Here is a 23198-nt window from a genome sequence, read left to right as displayed (position 1 = left end):
TGTGGCTGGGTGGGGAGCGCCTTGAAGTCCCCGGAGGATCCGTGCTACTGGCACAATGGGGAGGCGGTGACAGATGAGAGGTTTTGTCTTCCCCAAAGCAGGCTCCACCCTACCCTGATCTCCCTGGCTGGTGTCTGGGTCACAGCCCTGGCCTGTGGGCCCCTTAGGACCAGGGTCCTAGTGTGACCCCACAGTGCAGAGGTCGGAGGATCAGAGCCCCTGGTTCTCCAGCAGCAGTTCCCTAACTGGGGGCTGTGCGGTCCAGGTCCTCAGGGCACCAGCAGCTTATTGCTGGGTTGTTGCAGATTCCTGGGGCGTCTGGAAGCATCCTGGGGCGTCCAGATTCTCTGGCAGCAGCAGGAGGTGGGAGAGTGGTAAACACTGAGGTGGGGAGGGATTATGGAATCCCAGCTGTGAATACCTGGGTGAGACTCCCGGAATCCTGTCACTTTGCCCGCACCTGAACCCAGGTGGAGGGGGAACCAGAAGTCGGTGGAGATGTGGGGGCAGCAGCCTCTCCCAGGAGCCGTGGGAGGCCTGAGCAGGAGCCAGAGAATCCACTGACGCCAGCGCTGCCTCTTCTCACGCGAAGGGGTTGGGGCTGTCCCCGGGCAGCTCAGCGGGTAGACCTTCTGGCTGTGGGTGGAAAAGAAGGCTCAGTCTTTGTGGACAAAAGGGACGGGCCTTGGGGTCAGGCACTTATCTCAGCCCTCGTCATTTCCTCTGCCGGACATGGACATGGCCAGGTTAGTGGGGTCACCGCGCAGAGGGAAGGAACGGGCCAGAGCCAATGCATACCAGGCCCTGCGGTAGCGTCAGGCACGTGGGTGACCTCGTCACTCCCTGGGCTGCAGTCAGTCCCTTGCAGAGGCCCAGCCACATGGCCACAGTCACTGCAGGAGATGACCACATGTAGACCATCACCCTCACACAGACCCAGTCACCCTGGGTGACGCTCAGTCCCAGCTGTAGGCGCAGCTAAGAGAGGAGACCCCACAGGCCACAGGGACATGTGGGCAACCAGACACCCTGCCACGGCCACACTACGAGCATCCACAAGCATCCACACACCAGGTGCAGCTACTGTCACCCCTACGGTCAACCCAAGGAGAGCCAGAGATTCCAGTAGTCATGGGCAGGCATCAGGGCCTGGGCGAGAAGAGGGGGAACCAGGTGGGGACCCCAGAAGCACCCCTGTGCCAACTGTGCCCTCCCCCAGCTCGCTGAGCGCCTGAAGCTGTTTATTTCCTAGCAGGGATGGGTGTCTCATCCCCCTCCCCCTCAAGTCCCCACCACACGATTCCAAAGCTGCCAAATCAAATCAGCCCTGCACCCGCGCCAGGCTGGCATGGCGGCCAGCAGCTGACGGGAACGAAGCCAGGCTCAGAATATCCCGCCGCCTGTCCGATGCCGGGGGAGGCTTGTGGGTGGGGTGGGGAGGGGCAGGAGCCCACAGCCGGCCCTGGGCAGTGCCTGTCAGAGAGGCTGGGGGTTCTGAACGCCGCCTGGGTGCTGGGCATCCCGAGGACAAGTGAGCGAGTCCCTGGTGTGTCTCCAGGTTTCTGGGGCAATGTCTTCGCCGCCGGCCTTCACAGAGCTGTGGAAATGGTGCTGGTGGGATGCGGGCTGGGGGCTCCAAGCTGAGCCCAGATGACGGGGTGCCAGGCTGGGGGTGGGGCTCACACATGAGCTCACATTCATTTGGGATTCACAGCAGCCCTGAGCGGGAGCCCCTTGGTTGTTTGTGAGCAAAGGCCCAACCTGTCTTGGAGGCCCAGTGACAGGGTGAGGTGGACCTCACAGATCCCATTTTATAGACAGAGAGACTGAGCCTCAGAGAGGGTAGTGGAGCTCCCTGGAGAGACACAGAAGTGGAGGGAGCATCAGAACGGGTAAAGATGTGGTCATTTCCATTCCTTAGGAGCCCTAGGCAGAGAGAAGGAACATGGCTTTGTTCCCGGAGTTGAGGAACAGAACCAGCATGTGGCAGAGCCAGAGGTGCCCGTGGCAAGCAGAGAGCAAGGAGAGATTCTGAGGGGAGAGCAGGGTGCAGCCAGGCAAGGCTCCCTGGAGGAGGAGGCAACCTCTGGGCTGGCTGGGGGGCGATGGGGGTGGGGGCAGGCTGGGGAGAAGGGGAGAAGGCCCGGCAGGCCTCAGCCCCTGGCTTTCTTGTCTCTGCAGCCAGCCAGGACCCCCTTGCAAAGGAGCCCGAACCCCCAGGGAGTAGAGACGACCGACTGGAGGTGAGAGCTCAGTGGAGGGAGACGTGGGTGGGCTTGGGGGGTGGGGGCGCAGGCTGAAGGTCAGTCTGAACGTTGCCTTCACCCCAGGAGGACTGGGAGGCTGGAGTCGCATCCCAGCCCCACCCCTTCCAGCCTAGGGTCACCCCATGTCAAAACCATTGCCCCTCAGCCTCTAACTACCCAGCCTGGGGTTTCCTCCCAGTGAGGGTTCCTCCTCCTCCCAACTCACCTGGGAGTCATTAGAGACTCCGCCCTCATCCTCCCCACCCTCGCCCAACAATTCCATGTTGATTCTCTGCCCTAAGTATTCCCTGAGTCCCTCTCCTCTCAGTTCCTGTTGCCTGCTTGAGCCTGGGACCTGTCATCTCTCCCTGGGGCGCTCACCGGCTGCCTGCTTTCGGTTGTCCCCAGCCTCCACATGGCTGCCAGAAGGATCTTTCTCATACACAGGCCTGAACTTGTCACTTTCCTGCTCAAAAATTCTCCATGCTCCCCAAACCATGGGCCCTCTGCAGCCCCAGCCTGGCCACAGTCCCTCCTGATCCATTCCTGCCTCCTACCAGCTTGCTCTCGCTGGCCTCTTCCTCCTTCACCTTCCTTAACCCTTCTGGGTTCTGCTCTAGCCTCCCCTCCTCCAGGAAGTCCTCCCTGCCCCTGACTGTGGGACCAAGCTCGCTCATGCTCCCTCCTCTGAGCTCTCCTGCCCCGGCAGTCAGGTGCTGGGCGTTCTGTCTGTCGCCCACTGTGCTGTGCCCTGGCACCCTGTTTCTCCATCAAGTGACTCTGTACCTGTGTTGGCTTGTCTTCCGCTCTGCACCATGAGCTCCTTGAGCCTGGGGAATGTGCCTTTTTCATTCCTGAAGCTTCCACCACCCTCTGATGGGTACCTGGTTGGGGCTTAGTCAGTGCCTTTCCTTTGAAATTCGGGGTGTCATGCCCAGCCCCCGATCATATCTTTGGGGTGCCTCGTAGGAATCTTCAATGCTCAGAAGGGCATTGAGGAGCAAACACAGGGCGGGCTGTGGACGTCGAAGACTGGCACAGAGAAGGGTGTGTGTGCTGTGTGTGTAAATCGGACCATGAAGCCAGAATAGCATGAGTGTGCCCAGGCCGGGCTGAGAGGCAGAGATACAAGATGCTGCTTGTATCAGCCCCTCCTGGGTGCCAGGAGCTTTAGACACGTCCTTTAATTCTTACAGCAGCCCATGAGGTCAGGGCCGCTATTATCCCCCTTTTATATTTGGGGAAACTGAGGCCCAGAGGGGTCATGCAGTCAGCGGATCAGGGCAACGCTGAGAGCGGAGCCCAGATGTGTCTCGGGTTCAAGCCTCATTCTTTCCCTGCCCTTGAGCAAGATAGGAAAAGAGATGCCCACGTGGGGCCTGGCTCACAGCAGGGGCTCAGCATGGTTCCCTGCTGAGACATAGGGCCAAGCCCCTGAGAATGTTCTCCAAGTGGGAGTGGGTCCTGCTGCTGGGAGCTGGCACAGGGAGGTGGGGGAGGCCTGGAAAGTCATTATTAATTTATTTATTGCCATGGCATTCCCCCTGGGGCGGGGGCTCCCCCCAGAGCTGGGACAGATGGTGTTCCTGGGAGCCTGCAGTGTGTCTCAGCAGCCTCGGCCACCCGCCAGGAAAGACTGGATTTGTCATCCGCTCAGGAAGCCACAAGGGGAGAGGGGGCTTTGGAGAAGATGAGACCCTTCTGGGCAGTGGGGGCTGGGCCTGGAAGGAAGGAGTCTGCTCCAGGCTCCTGGCTTATGCCTGTGTGACATTCCCCTCTGCCCAGGCCAGTGGCCCTGCTCTCTGCAAGCTCACGTTCCGCCCCTCGCCCAGCCTTGTCCTCTCTAAGAGGCCTCCCTGGGCCGGCCCCATTCGCTCCCATTCATGTTCTCCCTCTGCCTTTCTTTTATATGGATCCTGCTGCCTCCACTCTCTGACTGAGGATCTTAGGCCCTGAGCCCCTCAGCTCTGTCCTGCCTCCAACCTCACACCATCCCAAAGATGGTCGTGTGTGCCTGGCCTCCGTCACAGCCCCAGCCTACGCCCCAGGCCCCTGCTCGTCCCTGCTGGGGAAGAGACGGGCTGCCCTCGGGGACTCCCCACCATGGACAGGAAAAGACTGGAAAGAGTGAGGACCCCAGGGTGTTGCTCAGACTGGAGGGGCAGCAGGAGGGAAGAAGGGGAGAGGGACGGGGGAGCCTGACGAGGAGCCCTCCTGTCGGGGCAGAGGCTGGGGAGACAAGATGGGCTCACGCAGTGGACACACCGTGGGGCCGGATGAGCAGGTTCAAGTCCCAGCTTTACCAATTCATAGGGGTGTGACCTTGAGCCAGCCACTTAACCAGCCGGAGCATCAGCTTCCTCAGCTGCCAAATGGGGATAAGAACCTCCATCACTATTGGACACATTACTACTATTGGACATTGTCACAACAGAGCTGTCAGGAGAAGTTACAAAGACAGTATGTGTGAGGGGCCTGACCCATGGCAGTCCTTGGTCCCCTCGCTGCATCCTTTAAGGGTGTCATCCTTAGAGCCAGGACTAGGCTGTACCACCACGAGATGGGGTGCACCACAGGGCTGGACCGAGGTTCAGGGAGGTTTTGTGGGCTTGTCATGTTCTCCCGACACTGGCTGGGCAGCAGCCAGGAGAGCAGGGCTGCCAGCACCCGTCCCCACCCAGCAGGCATCTGTTCAGCACACCCTCCTGGGATGGCTCCCTGGCCCCTGTGCCGGCAGCTGGCTTGGAGGAGGGGCCCTTGCAGCTCAGCCTGGCATCCTCCTGCAGGGCCAGGCCTCTGCATGTTCGCTTTCTCTGGAAGTCAGGGCTGAGGCCAGGCAAGTTGGTGAACAGAGTGCACCAAGTCCATGTCCTCTCTGTGTTGGCTTTTGGGGCCCAGCTGGGGAGCCTTAGCTGGGTGGGGGCTGGGGGAGAGGCAGACACGGACAAGGGCCCAGGTATCCACACCGAGTACCCACACACACTGCCCAGCAATGGCTCCTCTATCGCTGCCTTTTGGGTAAGTAAAGGCCACACCCTTGGCATGGCATTGCTGGTCTTGCCTGCTGGGTCCCCTCGTGTCCACCCCATGCTTCAGCCAAATGGCTGTGCCCACTCCCCAGCACACGCCAGCTCTCCCAGCCTCCCTGCCTTTGCTCGCACTGACTCCTCTGTCTGGAGTGGCTTTTCCTTTTTTTCCCCACCTACTCTCGTTTTCAAGGCCCTCATTAAATGTCACCTCCTCTGTGGAGTCCTCTCAGACTGCCCCCTCCACCTCAGGCTGAGTCAGTCTCCGACCTTTCCTGGGCACTCATAGCCCACAAGTTTCCCTGAGCCTCAGTTGGGTAACTTGTTACCCCACATGGTTATGGGGGTTATGTATCCTTTCCCATGTCATTGTAGACCCAGAGGGCAGGGACCAAGGCTGTGTCTCCTTTGTTTCTCTTCGGCTTACGTGGGCCGTGGCATAGGCCTGGTTATACAGTAGGTGCTCAATAAACACTTGTTGAAAGAACAAGAATGGCTGTGAGTAGGGTTGTTCCAAGTAGTTCCAGGATGGGGGCACAGTTGCTGGGTTGGGCAGGCCTGGAGACTTCCTAGAAGAGGCAGGCTTGGAACTTTGAAGGATGCAGAAGGTTATGACCAAACAAAGCCAGAGATGAGCTGGGCAGTCAGAGAGGTCCACGTGGGCAGCTTCTGACAGGACCGGTTGAGGGCAGCAAGGACCAGCACAGGATAGAGGAGCCTGGAACAAGGACTCAGCCCCAGAAGGGCTTCAGGAGGCTGACTCGGTGCTCAAAATCCTGCTCCATAATGTGCTGTCCCTGAGTCCTGGGCTGAGCAAGGCTTAGTTTCGGAATTGGGGATGAAGCTGAGGCCACTGATGGCTGATAGGTGGACCTGGCATGGGTGGGACAGTGACAGGCAGGGGCAGGAGCCAGGGTGGCGGAGGAGGTAGGATTGCCACTGGGGGCTGTAGGGAGTTCGCAGGGGGAGGAACAGCTTGTGCAAGGGTGTGTGAGGTGCTGCCGGGGCTCCGGGGGAGAGGGCTGCACATGGCAGAGAGCACAGCTGACGCACATGGAGCACTGAGGTGAGGATGGAAGGGCTGCTGCAGGCCCCACTTTTCAGGCTTGTATTTAAAATTCTTGAGTGAATGCTCCTAACTGCCAGATGTGCCTGTCTTCTCCTGGATTCTGCACATCAGGAGCAAGTGGCCTTGATGATGTCCCATTGCCCCAAGGGAGCTGCTGCCAACAAGTTGACCATAGCATCTGGCTTCCATAGGGGCCCTGAGGCCCTGCCATCTGTCTGTGCCCACCTGTCGGGCTGCACAAGCCCGGGGTGTGCAGGGACCTGGGGCCAGGGAGGCGGTCTCAGCTGCCACTCCAGCCTCTCTGTCTGCCCATCCATCTGTCCACGCCCCTGGCTGCTGGAGGACAAGGGAGAGATGGGCATCGCAGGTCCTGCCATCAAAGAAGCCTAGTCTGAGGGGGGAGGCATTGAGACGTGGGTCTTACACCCAGAGAAGACGCAGGCTGAGACCCAGCCAGGCTTTGGGCAGGCCTGGCTCGAAGGCACACAGCAGGTCGCAGGCGGTGCCCGGCCTGATGCCACGGGCCAGCGATGAGGTTCCTTCACTGGCCCCTCCTCCACTGTCCTGCCTGGCCCTTGGCTGTAAACACAGAGAGAACAAGTTCCGTTTCCCGGGAAATGTTTATCTCAGGCGGTGTGGGGAGCGTGTGCGCTGGCCTCCACGTGTCCTTCCTGCAGGCTGGCTGGGGCAGGAGGCGAGGGGTCTTGGCAGCTGTGGGGACAATGTGTGGGGGCACAGGCAGGGCGGGGGCAGGGGTGTGCCCGAGGCCCCGCCTAGAGCCTGGATCTGGATGCTGGCCAAGGAAGAGGAGGGAGCCGATGGGAGAGAAGCCTGGTTTCTCCAAATCCCACAGAATAACCTCCCCTGTCTCGTGTTCCTGCCTTGATCCCTGTCCACCCTGTCTCCTCCAGGTTCCGGCCTCCAAGACTTTGCTCCTGCCTGGTGCCCCACTTGGGATGTCTTTTCTTCCTCTTCCTCTGTATTTCCTGGCTTTCAGCCGGTTTCCTCTGGGAGGTCTTCCCCAACTCTAGAGCCCATAACCCTTTGTCCTCCACCTTCCTCCTCCCCTCCTTAGGCTTCCAGCAGCTTCAGGTGGAGCCCCTCTGGTCTTGTCCACAGTTGTTCGGACAGGGGAGGTGGCTTCTTGCAGGCCAGGCACCTAGGAGTAGGGCAAGGCCCAGAGGTCATCTCTGCCCGTGCCAGGGGAGTTAGCACAAGCCCAGGCACGTGGGCGATCTGGGTTGACTGGAGGGAGGGTAGGAGATCCCAGCCCAGCCAGACCCACAGGGCCGAGGGGAAGGGGCCCAGGGTTCTTGCCGACTGGCTCTGGACTTGGGGCTGCGTATCCCAGACTAGGCCAGGCCTGACTGGGGCCCTGACAACAGGAAATCCTTGAAGGAACAAGCAGTGGCTGAGGACTCTGAGCACAACAACAGGAAACAGCTTTGACATGGGGCAGCAGCTCTGGCGACTGTGCCCAGTGGGGTGGGGTGTGAGGGAGCTTGTGGGACCTGGGTGATGCGGAGGGTGACACTGAGACACTGACTGTGGGACAGTGGGTGTTCTGCCGTGTGACACTAAGCTTGTGATGTGTGATACCAGGTGTGTGACTGTGATCCTGGGGTGCAGTGTGGGGAGTGGGTGGGTCACTAAGTGTGTGAAACTAGGTGTGTGGCACTCTGACACCAGTGTGTGACACTGTGATGCTATGTGATAGATATTGATGGTGTAATGCTGAGTGATACCCAGTGTAAGGCATTGCACACTGTCTGCTACCACAAGCGTGACACTGAGGGTGATGATGGGTGCACGGAGGGTATGACACCATGAGAATCAAATTCATAACATGAGCAAATGGCACTGTGCAATGATGGGTGGGCTCCTGAGTTTGAGGCTTGAGTGTCTGACACTGAATTGTGAAACCAAGTGTGTGTCCCAAGCGTATGCTATAGTGAGGATGAGGGTGCAAACAAGGGTGTGACATGGAGTCACAGTAAGTGCATGAAAGCAAGTGTGTCATGCCATGTGACCGTGAGCCTGACGTTGCATGTGTGATTCTAGGTAATTGGCTGTGACAATATGAAATGTGCACACACAACACCTTGTATGACTGTCATCGGAAGACACCAATAGGTTCAGGCAGGGAAGTAACATGGTCCAACGGATAGTGTTGAAGGATTGTTCTGGCTGCAGTGTGTGTGGAGGGGACTCTGTTGGCGGGTGCAGAGAGGAGGTGGGCAGAGCAGTTGGAGGCTCTTGCAGCTGCAGCCACCCAGGCAGGAGATGGCTGTGCTTGGGCTCACGGGATGGCCAGAGAGTTAGCGACAAGCATAAATTTTGGAAATATTTGGGAGGCAGAAAAGGCAGAATCTGTTGATGAATGAGAAGGTGAGCAAGAAGGAGAAACACCTCTGATGAATGAGAAGGTGAGCAAGAAGGAGAAACTGAGAAGGCCTCTCAGGTTTTTGGCTTCAAAAGCCAAGTGATGGATGGTGGAGATGTCTCTGAGACAGGCGAAGGGTGGGGAAGGTCAGGGTTAGGGGGTGAGGGGGACAAGGAGGCAGAAATCGAGAGCTGTGATTTGGACGTGTTAAGTCAATCATCCAGGTGATGATGTCCAGAGGGCAGCAGAGCCAGGCTGGGGACATATGTGGGAGTCAAAACAGGCATGGGTGATTTGTTAAGCTGTGGCCCTGGCTGGAACAACCCAGGGAAAGAGCTTGGCGACAGGAGAGGCCTGAGCTCCTGCAAACTCCATCATCTAGAGGCCGGGGAGGAGCAGCAGCAAAGACATAGGAGGAGGAGGGTGTGGGAGGTGGAGGGGACCGAGAGTGCCAAGCCAGAAGCCCAGGGAGGAGAGAGGTTTAAGGAGCAGGGCGGTGTGTGGGTGGTGCTGGCCCTCAGGTAAGGTGGGGACTGGGAAGTTGTGCTGCACCAGGCCCTGTGGACAATCAGGCTGACAAGAGCCATTTCAGAGACCCACTGGGGCCAGAAGCCAGACTGGCCTGGGCGGGATGGTGAGTGGGAGGTGAACACAGGAGCCCAAACCGCCCTTTGTCCCAGCTGCAAGGGATGCAGAGAAGGGGCGTGGCCGCTGAAACAGCCGTGGTGTCGAAGGGGATTATATTTTTTTAATCACAAATGTTTTGAACAGACACAATACCAGAGAGAATAACACAATAAACTGTCATATACCCATCACCCAAATTCAACAGTCGCCAAGGTTTGGCTACTTTGCTTCATCTATTCCCGTCCCTCCCTTGCTTTCACTTTTCTTTGCTTAAGTTTTTACAAAAATATTTAATTGTTGTAAAATATACACAACATAAAATTTACCATCACGGCCTTTTCTAAATGTGTAGCTCGGGCACGTTAAGTCCATTTGAGTTGTTCTGCAGCCAAGCTCCAGAACTCCCTTCGTCTTCCCAAACTGGAGCTCCGCACCCGCTGAACAGTGGCACCCCGTTCTCCCCGTCCTCAGACCCTGGCCCCCACCTTTCCACTTTCTGTCTCTGTGATTTTGACTACTCCGGATACCCTGTGTGATTGGAACGATATAGTATTTGTCTTTTGGGGACTGGCTTTTATGTCCACCTAGCAGAATGTCCTCGGTGCTCACCCATGTTGTGGTGCATGACAGGCTTTCCTTCCTGTTTACGGTCAAATAATGTTCCATCGTGTGCATGTGGCTCCTCCACTCGTGTGTCAAGGAACACTCCTGTGGCTTCCCCACTTTAGCTGCTGTGAGTAGCGCCACTGTGATCGCGGGTGTTCAAATATGTCTTCAAGACCCTGCTTTCCACTCTTCTGGGCGTATGCACAGAAGTAGAGCATGGTCATTCTATGTTTAAAGTTTTGAGGAATCATTGTCCTGTTTTCTACAGCTCCGTATCTTTTTGCATTCCCACAGCAGTGTTTCCAGTTTTTCCACATCCTTGCCAACACTTGTTATTTTCTGTTTGTTTTTTTTTAAGTGGTTGCTATTCTAATGGGTATGAGGTGGTTTCTCATTGTGGTTTCAACTTGCATTTCCCTGATGATTAGTGCTGTTGAGTGTCTTTTGTGTGCTTATTGGCCACTTGAATATCTTCTCTGGGGAAATGTCTATTCAGGTCCTTTGCTCAGTTTTTAAAAATTGGGTTGTTTGCTTTTTTGTTGAATTACAGTTCTTTATAGATTCTGGATGTTAACCCCTTATCAGATATATGATTTGCAAATATTTCCTCCCATTTCATTTCAGCCTTGCTAAAATGTTTTAAGGCAAATCCCAGACATGATGTCATTTCACCAAGGGTGGATTTTTTTTTAAGGCTAGGAGGTCCTGGGTGATGCTGAAATGTGACAGTGTGACACAGAGGCAGCATGGAGCTGTGTATTCAATACTATGTGAGGGTGACACAGTGGCATTGGGGACAGGGTGTGTGACACTGAGGATGTGGGTCTCAGTGACATATCACTGTGAGTGGCCCTGTGACACTCAGTGACGTGGGATTCTGTGGACACTGAGATGATTGTGTGTCACTGAGTATGTGGGACCTGCCATATGGAGGTGGCAGTGACTGTGTCCCTGTGTGCTGCCCTGGGTGATGAGTGTGACATTGTGTGGGAGTAAGAGGGGCCTGAGGTGTGCTGTGGGTGACTGAGTATGTGTGATCCAAGTGGGATCAGCCCCAACCTCAGCTGCTGATCAGAGGACAAGTGTGGTAGGATGGACAGGACAAACATCCGAGGGGACAGAAAGTGTGTCTGGGCCCAGGTGTGAGCTGGCATGAGGCCCCCTCTCTTCTCAGAATAGCCAGGAAGGCTTCCTGGAGGCAGGGTGCTATAGGTGCTGGAGAAGGGCAGGGCCTGTGTAGGACAGCCCTGTCCAGCTCTGACATTGGGCAAATCATTTCCCCTCTTGAGCCTCAATTCCCTTGAGTATTAAACGTGGCTCTTGGGAGGACCACACGAAGCAGTGCTCGAAATGAATGCTGTACCTGGCACTTGGAGGATGCTCTGTGGTCTCTCGGGGAGCAGCACCCTCAACCCCTGCACCCCAGACCCCTCAATGACAGGAGAGTTAGTGGGAGCACGGAGCAGGTGTGCTGAGTGATGGTGTCCTCTTCTCTCACACCCACAGCCCTCCTCTCTCCCTCCCTCCCTCCGTCCCCACCCAGTGTGCAACAGTGACACCCCGCACCCTCCCCTCCCCTGCTGCTGCTGCCGCCCTCACCTCATCATCGGCCTCCTGCCCAGGCTTCTGCAGCCTCATTCAATTAGGCCGATGCAATTTGCTCAAGAAAAAGCCCCATAATTTGGTTAATCACACCAGTAGGGGATCTGGCCCTGGTGGGGAGGGTGGGGATGGTAGGAGGTCCCTACCAGCAGCTGAGGGCACAGGTCTCAAAGTGCCTGTCTTTCAGGACCTCTACTCACTCCTTTGGGCTCCTGTTAGGAACCAACAGAGCCCAAAGCTTGGATCTCCCTAAACCCAGCTACAGAGGCCTTGAAACAGGAGCCAGGACTTCCAGGGTTCACTGGTGTCCGTAGGAGGGTCCCTGCTCCTCTCTGGGCTTCAGTGTCCCTTTCTGACAACGGGAGTTGGATTGGGGCTCTCAGAGCCCCCAGCCAGCCTAGCTGGCCTCTGCATCCCAGCTCTGGGCAGCCCCCCTCCTGCCTCTGCAGGGCCACCTCCTGGGCCTTGGAGAGGGAAGGCCCGAGGGTAGATCAATGGGAAAGAGTCCCCAGGGAAGTCAGGAGGGTCAAGTGTCACCAGAGCCTCATCTGGAATATGTCCACAGAGTCCCATAGCCAGAGACCCTCTAGTCCCAGGCTGCACACTTGGAGGTGGGGGCGGAAAGAAAAGGAGCTGCCATTTCTTGATCCTGCGAGGCCACTGCCTCTTAACCATGCAGGCTGTACGTTGCACAGAGGTTCCAGCAGAGAGGGGGTGCTGCTGAAACCGAGCCCACTCCCCACACCAAGCCTTGCCCCTCAGGGCTGCATCTGCACAGAGGATTGGGGTCACTTCTTTCTAGCTGCACGAAGGTGGCCCCTGCCCCCTGTGGGAGTCAGCTTACTCCAGACTTGGATGGCTCCAGCCTAATCTTGTCTGCAGCTCTGGGGGAAGGTACCATTTTATAGAGCAAGGAACAGAGCCCATGTAGATTGAAGGACTTGTCCAGTGTATATGGTGTGTGGCAGGGCCAGGAAGTGAGCCCCGATTTGGGGGAGGAGATGGAGGAGGTGATAAGGGTGCAGGGAGGAGAATTAGACCCTCCAGATGCCAACACTCTGAGCCACACCCTCCTTCACTCATTCAGAGACAAGACCAGCCACCAGCACACTCAGTTCCCCAGACAGCCACACGCTCGCTGCACGCACCAGGGTCACACAGTCGTCGACGACCCAAATCACATGTGCATGGACACAGGCCGAGATGGCCACCCACACAGATGGCTGACACACAGACAGGGACACGGGGTCCTCACACGTGTTGACACTCTCACACAGTCTCCCACAGAAGCACAGACCTACATTCTTTCACACAGACATTCTCCTAGTGACCTGATGGACATATTCTGCCATGGTCACGTGATGGCCTGTAGGGACAGGCCATTATGGCCGACTAATGGGCAGTCCACACACGTGCTTAGGTCACCAGCAATGCTAGAGCTCCACACAAACGGAGAGAAAAGGTCAGTTTTGATGAGTGTAACCAGAACTTTGCAATCAGAAATCCACACAAAAGCTATTTTAATTTTCATTTCCAAGATGAAATTTGTTTTGAATTGCACGTAGGATCTAAGAGTCTGGTGGGAGGGCGTCAACATCTTTTCAGGGCTTTTGGCCTCTAAAAGACCTGCACAGATCCACAGGCACAGCAATGCCACAAGGTATCCCGGGCTCACATGTTTACCTGGGTGTGTGCGTGTGCGTGTGTGTGTGTGTGTGTGTGTGTGTGCGCGCGTGCGCGTGCACATGTGTACTCGTACTGGCTCCCGGATCCTCGGGATGTGAGCAGGGAGAGTAGAAGTCCTAGAGACTCCGGATGTTTGTTCTCTGGCTTCCTGGGCCCTCCAAAGGCAAATAACTGTGGGTGCCAGCCTGCCTGCATGCCTGCCTGCATGGGCTGCGGGGTGGTGGGCTGAGGAGTCTGCCTCTGCCCTGTAGCCCCCTGACTGGGACCCTGTGTGATGACACAGTGACCAAGACTCATGGCCAGCTTCCCATGGGCTCCTAAGCCCATCGCCTCCCCTCTCTGGGGCTTGCTCCTCTCCTCTGAGAAACAGAGGCAGGGAGGAGGCGAGACAGGATGCACTTTCCCCTAGAGACAGAAATAGAGCAACAGAGACACTTGGGGCTCAGGGGCCAGAGGAGAAACCAAAGCTGGGGAGGGGCTGTGAAGGGGCCAGAAGGGCCCAGGTTCAGGGCAGGGTGTGGGGCCCCAGACCCTGCGATGTCTCTGGTGCACTCTGTGCCTGGAGGAGGGCTTGGTGCTCGCCCCTGCTCCAGCCCCTTGCTTGCTCTGTGAGGGGAGCGGGGGAGGGAGGAGGCAGGATGAGAGTCCCAGTGACCATGCAGAGGACAAGACCAGGGGAGAGGGCTGGGCCTGGAAGGACAGGGGAGGAGAGAGGACACCACGGTGCAGGAGATGGAGGCACAAAGGTCCAGAGGTGGGAAAGGATGCAGGGGGTGAAGAGAATGAGGCTGGAGAGTTGGGGAGAGGCCAGAAGCCAGAGCATGTAGGCCTGGAAGGAGGGAGGGCAGTGGCCCCTCGTCCCCCATGAGCCCTGCTCTGGGCTCTGTGCTGAGCACTTTACACATAGTTCCCAACAGCCTGGGAGCTCAGAGCCTATTGCGGGATGACCCCCCAGGAGCCATGACAGTCTATGCAAGGGAGAGGTGGAGTCACATTTGTGTTTTAGCAGAGCATTGCAGGTGGAAGGCAGGAACATAGTGAAGGGGTGTCAGAGGCAGGGGCATGCCTGAGGTGAACCCTGCCCAGAAGATTCCTCACCCCAACCCCCAAAAAAGAAGGCCTATTTTTAGGAACAATAAAAATGCTCACACATTCCTGCAGGGGCAGGGAGAGGGAAGGGGGCCAGGAGTGAGCACAGAGGGAGACAGTGGACCCCACCTCCCCTCCTAACTCTGGCTTCATCTTCAGGGGCTTCTCCTTGGGGGGCTTCCCTGGCCACCCCTGCCGCTCTAACCCCTGTCTCCAGGGTGTCCTGGCTCTTATGTCTGTCCCTCTCTTTCTGAATTGGTCCTTGTTTGTGTCCCTGTCTCTCTTTCTCATACTCCCATTTTCCCCCTCCCCCCGGGATTTGGGGAACAGCTGGGATGGGCCAAGCTCTGACGACAGAGCCAAATACAGTCATGGGATAAAGCGGTGGGGCTGTGGGAGACACTCACCAGAGAACAGACGGCAAGGGAGACAGACACAGAGAACCCAGGGAGGCCGAGAGACAGGGAAACAAAGAGCTCGGCAGAGTAGGGAAAGCCCCAGGGCTCTGTGCCCTGCTTTCTGCCTTGTCCCTGAGGAGACCAGCGTGGTCAGGCCTGCCCTCCCCTCCCCTCCCCACCCCCTCCCCAGGCTGGCCCTTCCTCCCCACCCCCTGTAGGCCCACACCAACCCTATGCTGGTATCACTGGGCATTTACCTCCCATGTGGGCACAGTGTCTGGCACAATGGTGAGAAAAGAGACCCAGTCCCGGGCCTGGAGGAAGACACCCCGCCTGCCCCACCCCCACCATCTGAGAGCAGCTCAGCCCACCCCCTGGCCAAGGGCATTAGAAGGGCCCCGAAGACAAACGGTGCTGGGGGAAAGGTGGCCCAGTGTGGCCTGATGGGCTGGGCTGGGACATGGGTCTTCTGACTTCAGGTGAGAACCTGGGCAAGTCCTTCCCTGCCTCCTTTGGCCTTAGTCTACGCCAGCAAGTGGGGATCGGACTCCACAAGGCCTGGGGCCTGGTGGACTCTGGTCCTATAGGAATTTTCAGGAGGCCTAGGAGGACAGATGACCACCCAGGAAAGCTTCCTGGAGGAGGTGACCTCACTCGTGAAGGAGGATGACAATGACAGTGCTCCCCTTGGGGAAGAGACCCTCCTTCCTAATGTGCCGCCCTCTGCCCAGTCTGCACGCAGAGATGAAGTGCCTCGGAAAGGTTGGCAAACGCTCTCAGCACAAGGCACCCTCATTCCCAGGCCCCTTGTCTAACACTGTCACTATGCCAGACTTGGGAGGCTTTGCAAGGTCTCAGCTGTCTCCCCCGCCTGGGGGAGCCTCTAGGGGTCATGGGGTCCACCCCTCTGCTCAGTGACGGCATGTGGCACTCCCAGCCCCCGAGCCCTGGGCACTCAGGAGTTCAGCCTCCGCCTCTGAGAGCTCGCAGTCTGACGGAGGAGCCAGCTGGGAAAGAGTGGAAATGCACTGGCCATGCCCTGTGGGGCCAGAGGCATGTGAGAACCCAGGTGAGGAGTCACAAGTGCCTGGAGAGGGAGGCCCAGAGAAGGGAGGTACTCATTCATTCATTCATTCCTCCAATCATGCCTTTGGCTGTCATTCCCTCCTTTTCTGACACTGGCCCAGCCGGTTACTTAGCACCCTCCTCCTCTCCTGCGGGGACCACCATGCCTGGACCCGCCATGAAGGCCGTGCGAGGGGGTGAGGCTGAGGAGGGTGGGCAGACATTTAGGGTCATGGAGTCCAGGGCTGGAGGCCAGCCGACTCACCAAGGCCCTCTTCTGAGGGCACAGACTCCCTGGGGGACCCTGGTCCTTGCTGGCACACACTTGGGGCCTGGGAGCTCACCCCTCCTCCCCGCCCGGGCTCCTCTGACTCACAGTGTGGTTGCGTCTGCCTCCTTGTCGCCGTCCCTCTGCGCCCAACTCTGCCTTGTGGGCCCCAGGCCAGGAGATGAGGAGAATTAGAAATGCCAGGTGACCAGGATGTGACCAGGATGTGACCAGGATGGCAGTGGACAGGGGGGTGCTGGAGATGTGCTTTGAGGAGAATGTGGGTGACAGGGATGGGGCCCCTGTGGCTCTGCTGTAGGTGAGGCAGCGGGAGGTGGGGCAAGCCCTGAGCCCTGCCCGGTGCCTGCCTCGCAAGGCCAGCTCTCCCGTCCCCACACTACCTCTCAGCCCTGTCCTTTCCTCTGTCCACTCTGGCTGTCCCCTTATCCCCTCCTTTCCTGACCCCAGACCTGGGCTAGGGACTGAGGGGATCCCAGCGGCTCAGCCTCAGCCGTGGAAAAGTGGTTGTTCAGGCAGCTGCCGCCTTCCCTCCCCAGCTGCCGCCCTCTTCCCATCCTTCACCCACCGCACACCTAGCCCTCGATGGACCCAAGGAGGGCTGGGACAATTGGGAGGGCACTTTGGAGGAGGCAGGGGCTAGAGAAGAAGCTGGGACTGGCTTGGAGAGGGTAAGAGGCCCAGGAGGCCCCAGCGACTTGGGGTCAGGGAGGGGACGCCCACGGGAGGCGCCAGGACTGGGCTCAGGTGTATTCTACAGTGCACGTGTCTCCAGTGTGGCTCGGAGGCTGGAGACGCGGCCCTGTTGGAGTAACAACTGAAGCCGGAGTCTGCGAGGGGGGCAGTTGGGGTGGGGAGGGGGTGGGAGGGAGGGAGGGAGGGAGGAGATGAGAGGAAGAGAGGGAGAGAGAAAGGCCCCTGGCAGCCTCTCCTTTAAGGCTGGGCTCCTCAGCTGCAGGTGGCTCCTTCCCTTGTCCCTTGTCACCCCACCACCCCATCTTACCCCTGTCTCACTCTCCTTTGAAACCTTCCCTGAGGAGTCCCCTGGTGTGGCAGAAATGGGGACATGACATAGACGTGCCACAGATGATGGGCTGTTCTCAGCACCGGCATCATCTAGGAATGTCTGGAAATGCAAATCCTTGGACCTCATTCCAGACCTTCTGTATCAGAAACTCTGGGGTGTGGCGGGGGTAGGGGGGCAGCAATCTGTACTGTAACAAGCACCCGGGTGATTCTGGCACTCACTAAAGTTTGACAACCACTAGTGGACACCTCTAGCCACAATAGGTGCTTGAGAAAGGTGGTTTCCCTTCCCCAAAGCCTGATGTCCCACTCAAGCAGTGCACAGACACTTGGACTAGGCCAGCTGTGGCCTGGGTCTCTGTTCTGCCTCCTCCTTCAGACTAGGTCTTCCCAGGGTCACCAAGCCTCTTTCCTCTATTCTCCCACCCCTGGCCCAGTACAGCCACATTGAGCGGGGTGCAAGATCTTAGCACTCACGGGCAGCTCCTCCCTGAGATTCAAGGCACCAGCATCTGTCAGACGCGGCTCCTTGGGCAGGTGGCAGGCGTGGGCGGTGGGGAGGGAGGAGGAGGAACCGCCTTGTTCTGCTTCCTTGTGTCTAACTCTGCAGGCTGGGCGTGCGCGAAAGCTGCCAGGAGTCACAGAATAAGCTTGGGGTGCTGGGCTCAGGCTGGGATTTGAGGTCCAGCCAAAGGGGTCTTCTCTGGTCTGAGCCCCACAGAGGCCTCCTTTGGGGGGCTTCTGCCAGTCACCCTTAAGGAGCAGCTGGGCTTGCAAGTTGCCGGGCATGCTCTGGGCACAGAGCTGGATACGTTCTCCTTTGCCTTTGAAGAGCCTCATTCTCTGGGGAGTTAAGGGACTGTGTACATTGCCCACCAGAACAAGAAGCAGGAAGCAAAAGAGGTGTAGATGGCATCTGCCCTGGCACCCCTGGTTGTTCCCACCATAGCTGCCTTCTTGGGTTCCCCCATTCTGTGAGTTCCCATCTTGAGTCAGGTGTTCTCTCCCCAAGTTCTCAAGGCAACTACTTGGAAGTTTGGGGGAGGAGTGGGCAGGAGAGACAGGAGCTGGTGGGGGCAGGGAGCATGCAGGAGAGAGAGAGAGGGAGAGTGGGAGGAGAAGCCACTGAGAGGAAGAGGGAGGTGTGGAGGTGGGAAAAGACGTCAGGCCTCCACCAGAGGAGACAGGAGCGCAGGCTGTGACAGAGGTGGATGATGACGGGGAAGGAGGCAGACAGGTTCGTGCAGAGAGCCCGGGCAAAGCCTGACCCAGAGGGAAGGGAGGAGGAGCTCCAAGGTCCTAGTGGTGGTGGTGAGGTCTTGAAGGAGCCTGTCCCTTTAGAGAAGGGGACACAAAGGCCCAGAGAGAGGAGCGCCTCACAGGGGACTCAGCACAAACTGAGTTGGATAAATCGGTGTGAACATAGTCCCAGTAACACAGCTTGAGTCTTGGGAGATACTTATACTCTCGGGTTTGATGTTATTACCCTCTTGTAGGCCAGCGAGAGGGGCACTGGGAGGCTTTGCTCCAGAGAAAGAGGCGTGGGGTCAGTGCCTCTGACAGAGCAGCAGGAGGACTTGTGGATGGGGAAAGACAGAGAGTGGCTCGTGGCAGGGACCCCACTCTTGAGAGTGGCATCAGTCCCTGTGCTGGTGGCTCCAGAGGTCTGTGGTTTCATATAATCGTAGGCTTTAAGAAGGAGTTAGAATTTAGTTCAGACCCTCTCCTGTCCCCAGACAAGTGCAGAAATGCGGATCCAGCCCCAAACTGTGTCCTAATCCTGTTCAGAAGGGGCCTGATTCAGAACAGGCTCCCCTTTCTTGATACCTGGGGGAAGACTAGTGCATGGGAGTGGTGCTGTCTGTGGTGCTGACTGGCCCTACCTTGGACCCCAGAGTGGCAGGTAGGGAGCTGGGAAGAGTAGGAAGGCTCCATCTCTACACCCACCCATGCACCCACCAATTCACCCACCCACCCACCTACCTATCCACCCACCCACCCACAACCCACTTATCCATCCATCTACCTACCCACCATCCATCCACCCACTTACCTATCCACCCATCCCTCTACCCATCCACCTACTACCCACTCATTCATCCATCTATCTATCCACCCATCCACCCACTTTTCCACCCATCCATCTACCCACTCACCCACCACCCACTCATCCACCCATCTATCTACCCACATTCACCCACCCATCTACCTACCTACCATCCATCCACCCACTTACCTATCCACCCATCCATCCATACACCCACCTACCTATCCACCCACCATCCACCCATCCATCCACCCCCACATCCATCCATCTGCATTAAAATAAGCCACAAAACCATAAAACTACATGCTGCAGAGCTAGAAAGACCCATTTTTATTAATGAGGAAGCTGAGGCTCAGAAGAGGAAAGGGGCCTGCTTAAGGCCACACAGAACTTCTGTAGTCAATCTGGGACAGGACTGGAAATCACTGCTCTTTTCTGCACACCACAAATTCTCCCCTGGGCTCTGAGAAATTGCCTGGTCATTATGCTGATATTTGTACTGATGTTCGTTCCTTTTAAGGCAGGGAATGTGAATTCTCTCACCCGACCCCGAGCCTGAACCTTGTGTGTATATGTGTGCACGTGTGCACGCCCAACTGCATACTTGCGCATGCACTGGATATATGGCTGTGTTTTTATCTGTGGCGCATGTTTCTGTGAGGGCGTGTGCAGGTATGGGCAGAGGCGTGCCCATGGCAACTTGTATTTGTGGGGCACGTGTAGACGGGCATTCTGGTATGGCTGGTATGGCTGTGTCTGTATTTTTCTTTTCCTCTTTTTTTTAAGAAAGATTTATTTGAAGATTCAAGCCCCTGACTTGAGCCTGGCTTCCATTTGTGCCTCCAATTCCTGACTCTCCCACTCCCCATTTCAGCTCTCCCCATTGATTCTCTCCTCTCTTCCCTGAGGCAGCCACTCTGCCCTCTTCAGCTTTGGAATTTGAGCTGCTTCTTTCCCTAAGTTGATGCAATGGAGCTGAGGCTTCTTTGCCATCTGGGGAAGATTCATGGAGGAGGTGGCATTTGAGCAAGCTTTGAAGTCCCCTTAGAGCGCCCGTTGGAAGTAGCCCTTCCCAGCTGCAGTTCCTGTACCCAACAGCCCCACGCCTGGGGCAGGCTGGGCAGGGCTGGGAGGGGGTGGGCAGAAGGATGCCAAGCAGTGAGCCTTGGGCTTCATTGGCCACGTCTGCATCCAGCCCACTCTGACACACATGTGAAGCCCCCTCCCTGCTGCTGCCCCAACTCTCCCCAACTTTCCTGTCCCACTCCCCCCACTGCCATTATCCTGTCCTTGGCCTGAAAAATCACAGAAAACAATCAATCAGAACAAAGGCCAGACAGGCACCCACCAATTCCAGTAAAGGACAGTTCAGAGCATCCCCCAATCGAAGCAAAGGGCAGGTTGAGGAGCCCACCAATCAGAACAAAGGACAGACTGCTCATTCTAAACCCCCTGGGGCAGGAGCTGAGGTTGGGTGCTGAGCAGGAGCCATGCAGGGGCTAGCGATCCAGAGGTTTGGGTTCTGGACCCAGCTCTGCCCTGACTGGCTGGCTGACCACAGGTGGGTCATTGCTTCTCTTTGAGCCTCAGTTTCCCCATCTGTCAAATGGGGAGACTTAGCTATCTGAAGCCTTTCTTCCCCCATATCAAGCTCACTCCATCACCTGGACCCCTCTTCCCCATATTTACAGCACACATGTCAGACTCCACCGAGGCAGGGGCTCTCAGGGGTCAGCTCGTGACCTCCCTGCCTGCAGGTAGGACTAGACCTAAATCAGCACCGCCTTCTTCACCCTGCCCTTAGAGCCAGCTTGGGTCTAGAAGACATTATTTGGGGACTATGTGGGGCATCAGCTTTTCCTCCCCCCTTTAGTCTTTAGCATTGACCTTGGAAGGCCACACAGCCCACATGTATACTGCGTGCAGTGTCAGGTGTTGCTCAAGCCCTTGCCCTGCGAGTCTATCAGGAAGTAGCTGGTGAGACCTGTGTGTGTGTGTGTGTGTGTGGAGGGTGTCTGAAGGCACGCCGGGGTGTCTGCGAGATGTGGGGGTCTATGGCCGTGTGCCCTGAGGGTGTGTGAACTGTGATGAGGAGTGCCTAAGGGTCAAAGGACAAGCGATCCAGCTTGGGGATTGTGTTGTCTGGAATTAGCAGCTTCCTGTGTCTGAGAGCAGATTTCTCCCCATGACCAGGATGTACCTTCATCTTTGAGCAGGGGAGGGATCAAAGGGAGACTGGCTGGGGGTCGGGGAAAGCAATGCCCCGTGAGCACTTGGGGAGAAAGCCCACCGCTGCCCACTCCTCCTGGGAACACAGGATTGGGTGGGGTTAGGGGAGAAAACTGCAGCCAAGAAGATCCAAGAGTGAAATTTGAACCTGAACCCCAGGTTCACTTAGACCCCAGCACAGAACTTCCCTCTGTAGCTTTTCTGAAAAATGGGCATTCAGCCCATTCTTGCACACCCTCAGGGATGGGGAGCTCACTTCCTCCATCTCTCCTGGTGGCCTCTGCCTCTGTGGCATGACTCTGCTTCGAAGAAGGCCTTTCATCCCACTGGACCGAGGCAGTCTCCCGTGAAATCCTGTGGGTCCCCAGGCTGTCCCTGGAGCCACAGAGTTGAGTTCCCCCAGCCAAGAGGATCTCAGATTGGAGTTGGAGATTGATAACCCTGGGTCTACTCTGCTTTAGGTGAGGCGTCTCTAGGTCATCCAGTGTCAGTCACATGCAGGACTTGGTTTCCAGTTCCCTCCCTACATGAGTCACCTCCTATGGATGAGTCTCGTCTTGTCCTTACATGGGGCACAATGAATTGGAGGTGGTCTGAGAGAACTATTTGGGTTAAAGATCTCTATTAATACAGCCTACAGTTTCTGCATTTTTATTTCTTAACAGCTACACTTACCCTGTGGTCTCATGCTGAGTTTGTGGTCCACTAAGACCCACAACCTCATATCCTTTCCACATGAATGGAGGCCAAGCCTGGTCTCCTTCATCTTGTAGTTAATCGCTTTGCTTTTTGAACACAAACCCATCCACAGGGAAGACATCTGAAAGGACTTCCAAGGGCTGGGGGAGGGCATGGCTGAGTGGATGGTGTGAGTCACAATCCTGCCTTGGCCCTGGCTCCTCTGTTCCGTTACCTTTCTCTTTGATCCCCGTGGCTCTGGCCAACTTAATAGAGCGAGAAGCAGGGACTTTTCGTTGTCTCCGTTCCGGCTCTGCAAGGACAAAGCCTGTTCCTGGGAAGTCTGCGAAGCCCTCAAGGCTGACCTCTCCTTTCTCTCAGGGGTGGCCCAACTGCTCTCCCACCTATGGGTCATGCACCCTTTGGACTCCTGCTACTCTCAACCCAGCCCCTTGCCAGGCTGGAAAACAAGCGTGGGTGGGACGCTTACCCTACCCTTGTCTTCCAGAGAGAGCGAGTGGGGCCAGCCTCAGTGAATGCTCAGCTGATCACCGGCTTTGTGCTGGGCACTCTGGGAGTCACTTTCGGTGCTCAGTTTCAGTGTTATTTTCATGTTTCTGTGCTCAATTTCATTTTGTCTTCATCTCTGCCATTAGTGGGCAATAGCTACAGTTGCCCCCAATTTACAGATAGGAGACTGAGGCTCAGTAACTCAACCAGGACACACACTGCTAATATATAGTGAAGCTAGGATTCAAATTTGGGTTTTTCTGTTTGCTTGCTTTGTTCTGTTTTAAGGTGGAGCTTGTGTGTTCCCTGCTATGCCAGAGTAGTCCTTGACTAAAGGACAAGAGACCCAGGGCCTAGTCCAGGCTTGACCTCTTGACTCACGGTGAGGCCTTTGCTAAGTCCCTGGTCCTTCTCTGAGCCTCAGTTTCCCTGTCTGTAAGATGAGAGGACTCAGACATTCTATGACCTCAAGACCCTTTGATTTTCAGATCCTAAGATCCCTGGACTCAAGTGTCTAAGAGTCTCGGGCTCTGGTGTAAGCTGGGGGCTTTGTGCTCACAGCACAAAGTGTGGGCGGGTGGCGCTACCCTGGCCTGCCCGAGCCCTCACTGCCCTCTCCTCTCTT

The 23198-nt window shown here is 56.8% G+C and overlaps 1 protein-coding gene across 3 annotated transcripts in view; it reads left to right on the top strand.

The window, feature by feature from the left end:
• PDE2A (phosphodiesterase 2A) overlaps positions 1 to 23198 on the top strand; it is a 92899-nt gene that overhangs the window by 38307 nt on the left and 31394 nt on the right. For 2 of the 3 annotated variants that reach the window (XM_012745077.3, XM_012745076.3), the window contains one exon: positions 2182 to 2243. The exons of the other annotated variant lie outside the window; for it this stretch is intronic. In XM_012745077.3, the coding sequence (XP_012600531.2) occupies positions 2182 to 2243 (62 nt within the window). The remainder of the gene's footprint in view (positions 1 to 2181; positions 2244 to 23198) is intronic. 3 annotated transcript variants of the gene reach the window in all.

The sequence above is a fragment of the Microcebus murinus genome, chromosome 4 (assembly GCF_040939455.1).
Source record: "Microcebus murinus isolate Inina chromosome 4, M.murinus_Inina_mat1.0, whole genome shotgun sequence".
In the NCBI taxonomy this organism is placed as follows: domain Eukaryota; kingdom Metazoa; phylum Chordata; class Mammalia; order Primates; family Cheirogaleidae; genus Microcebus; species Microcebus murinus.
The sequence above is the reverse complement of the archived record's forward strand: the minus strand, read 5'-3'. Positions and strand labels throughout refer to the sequence as shown.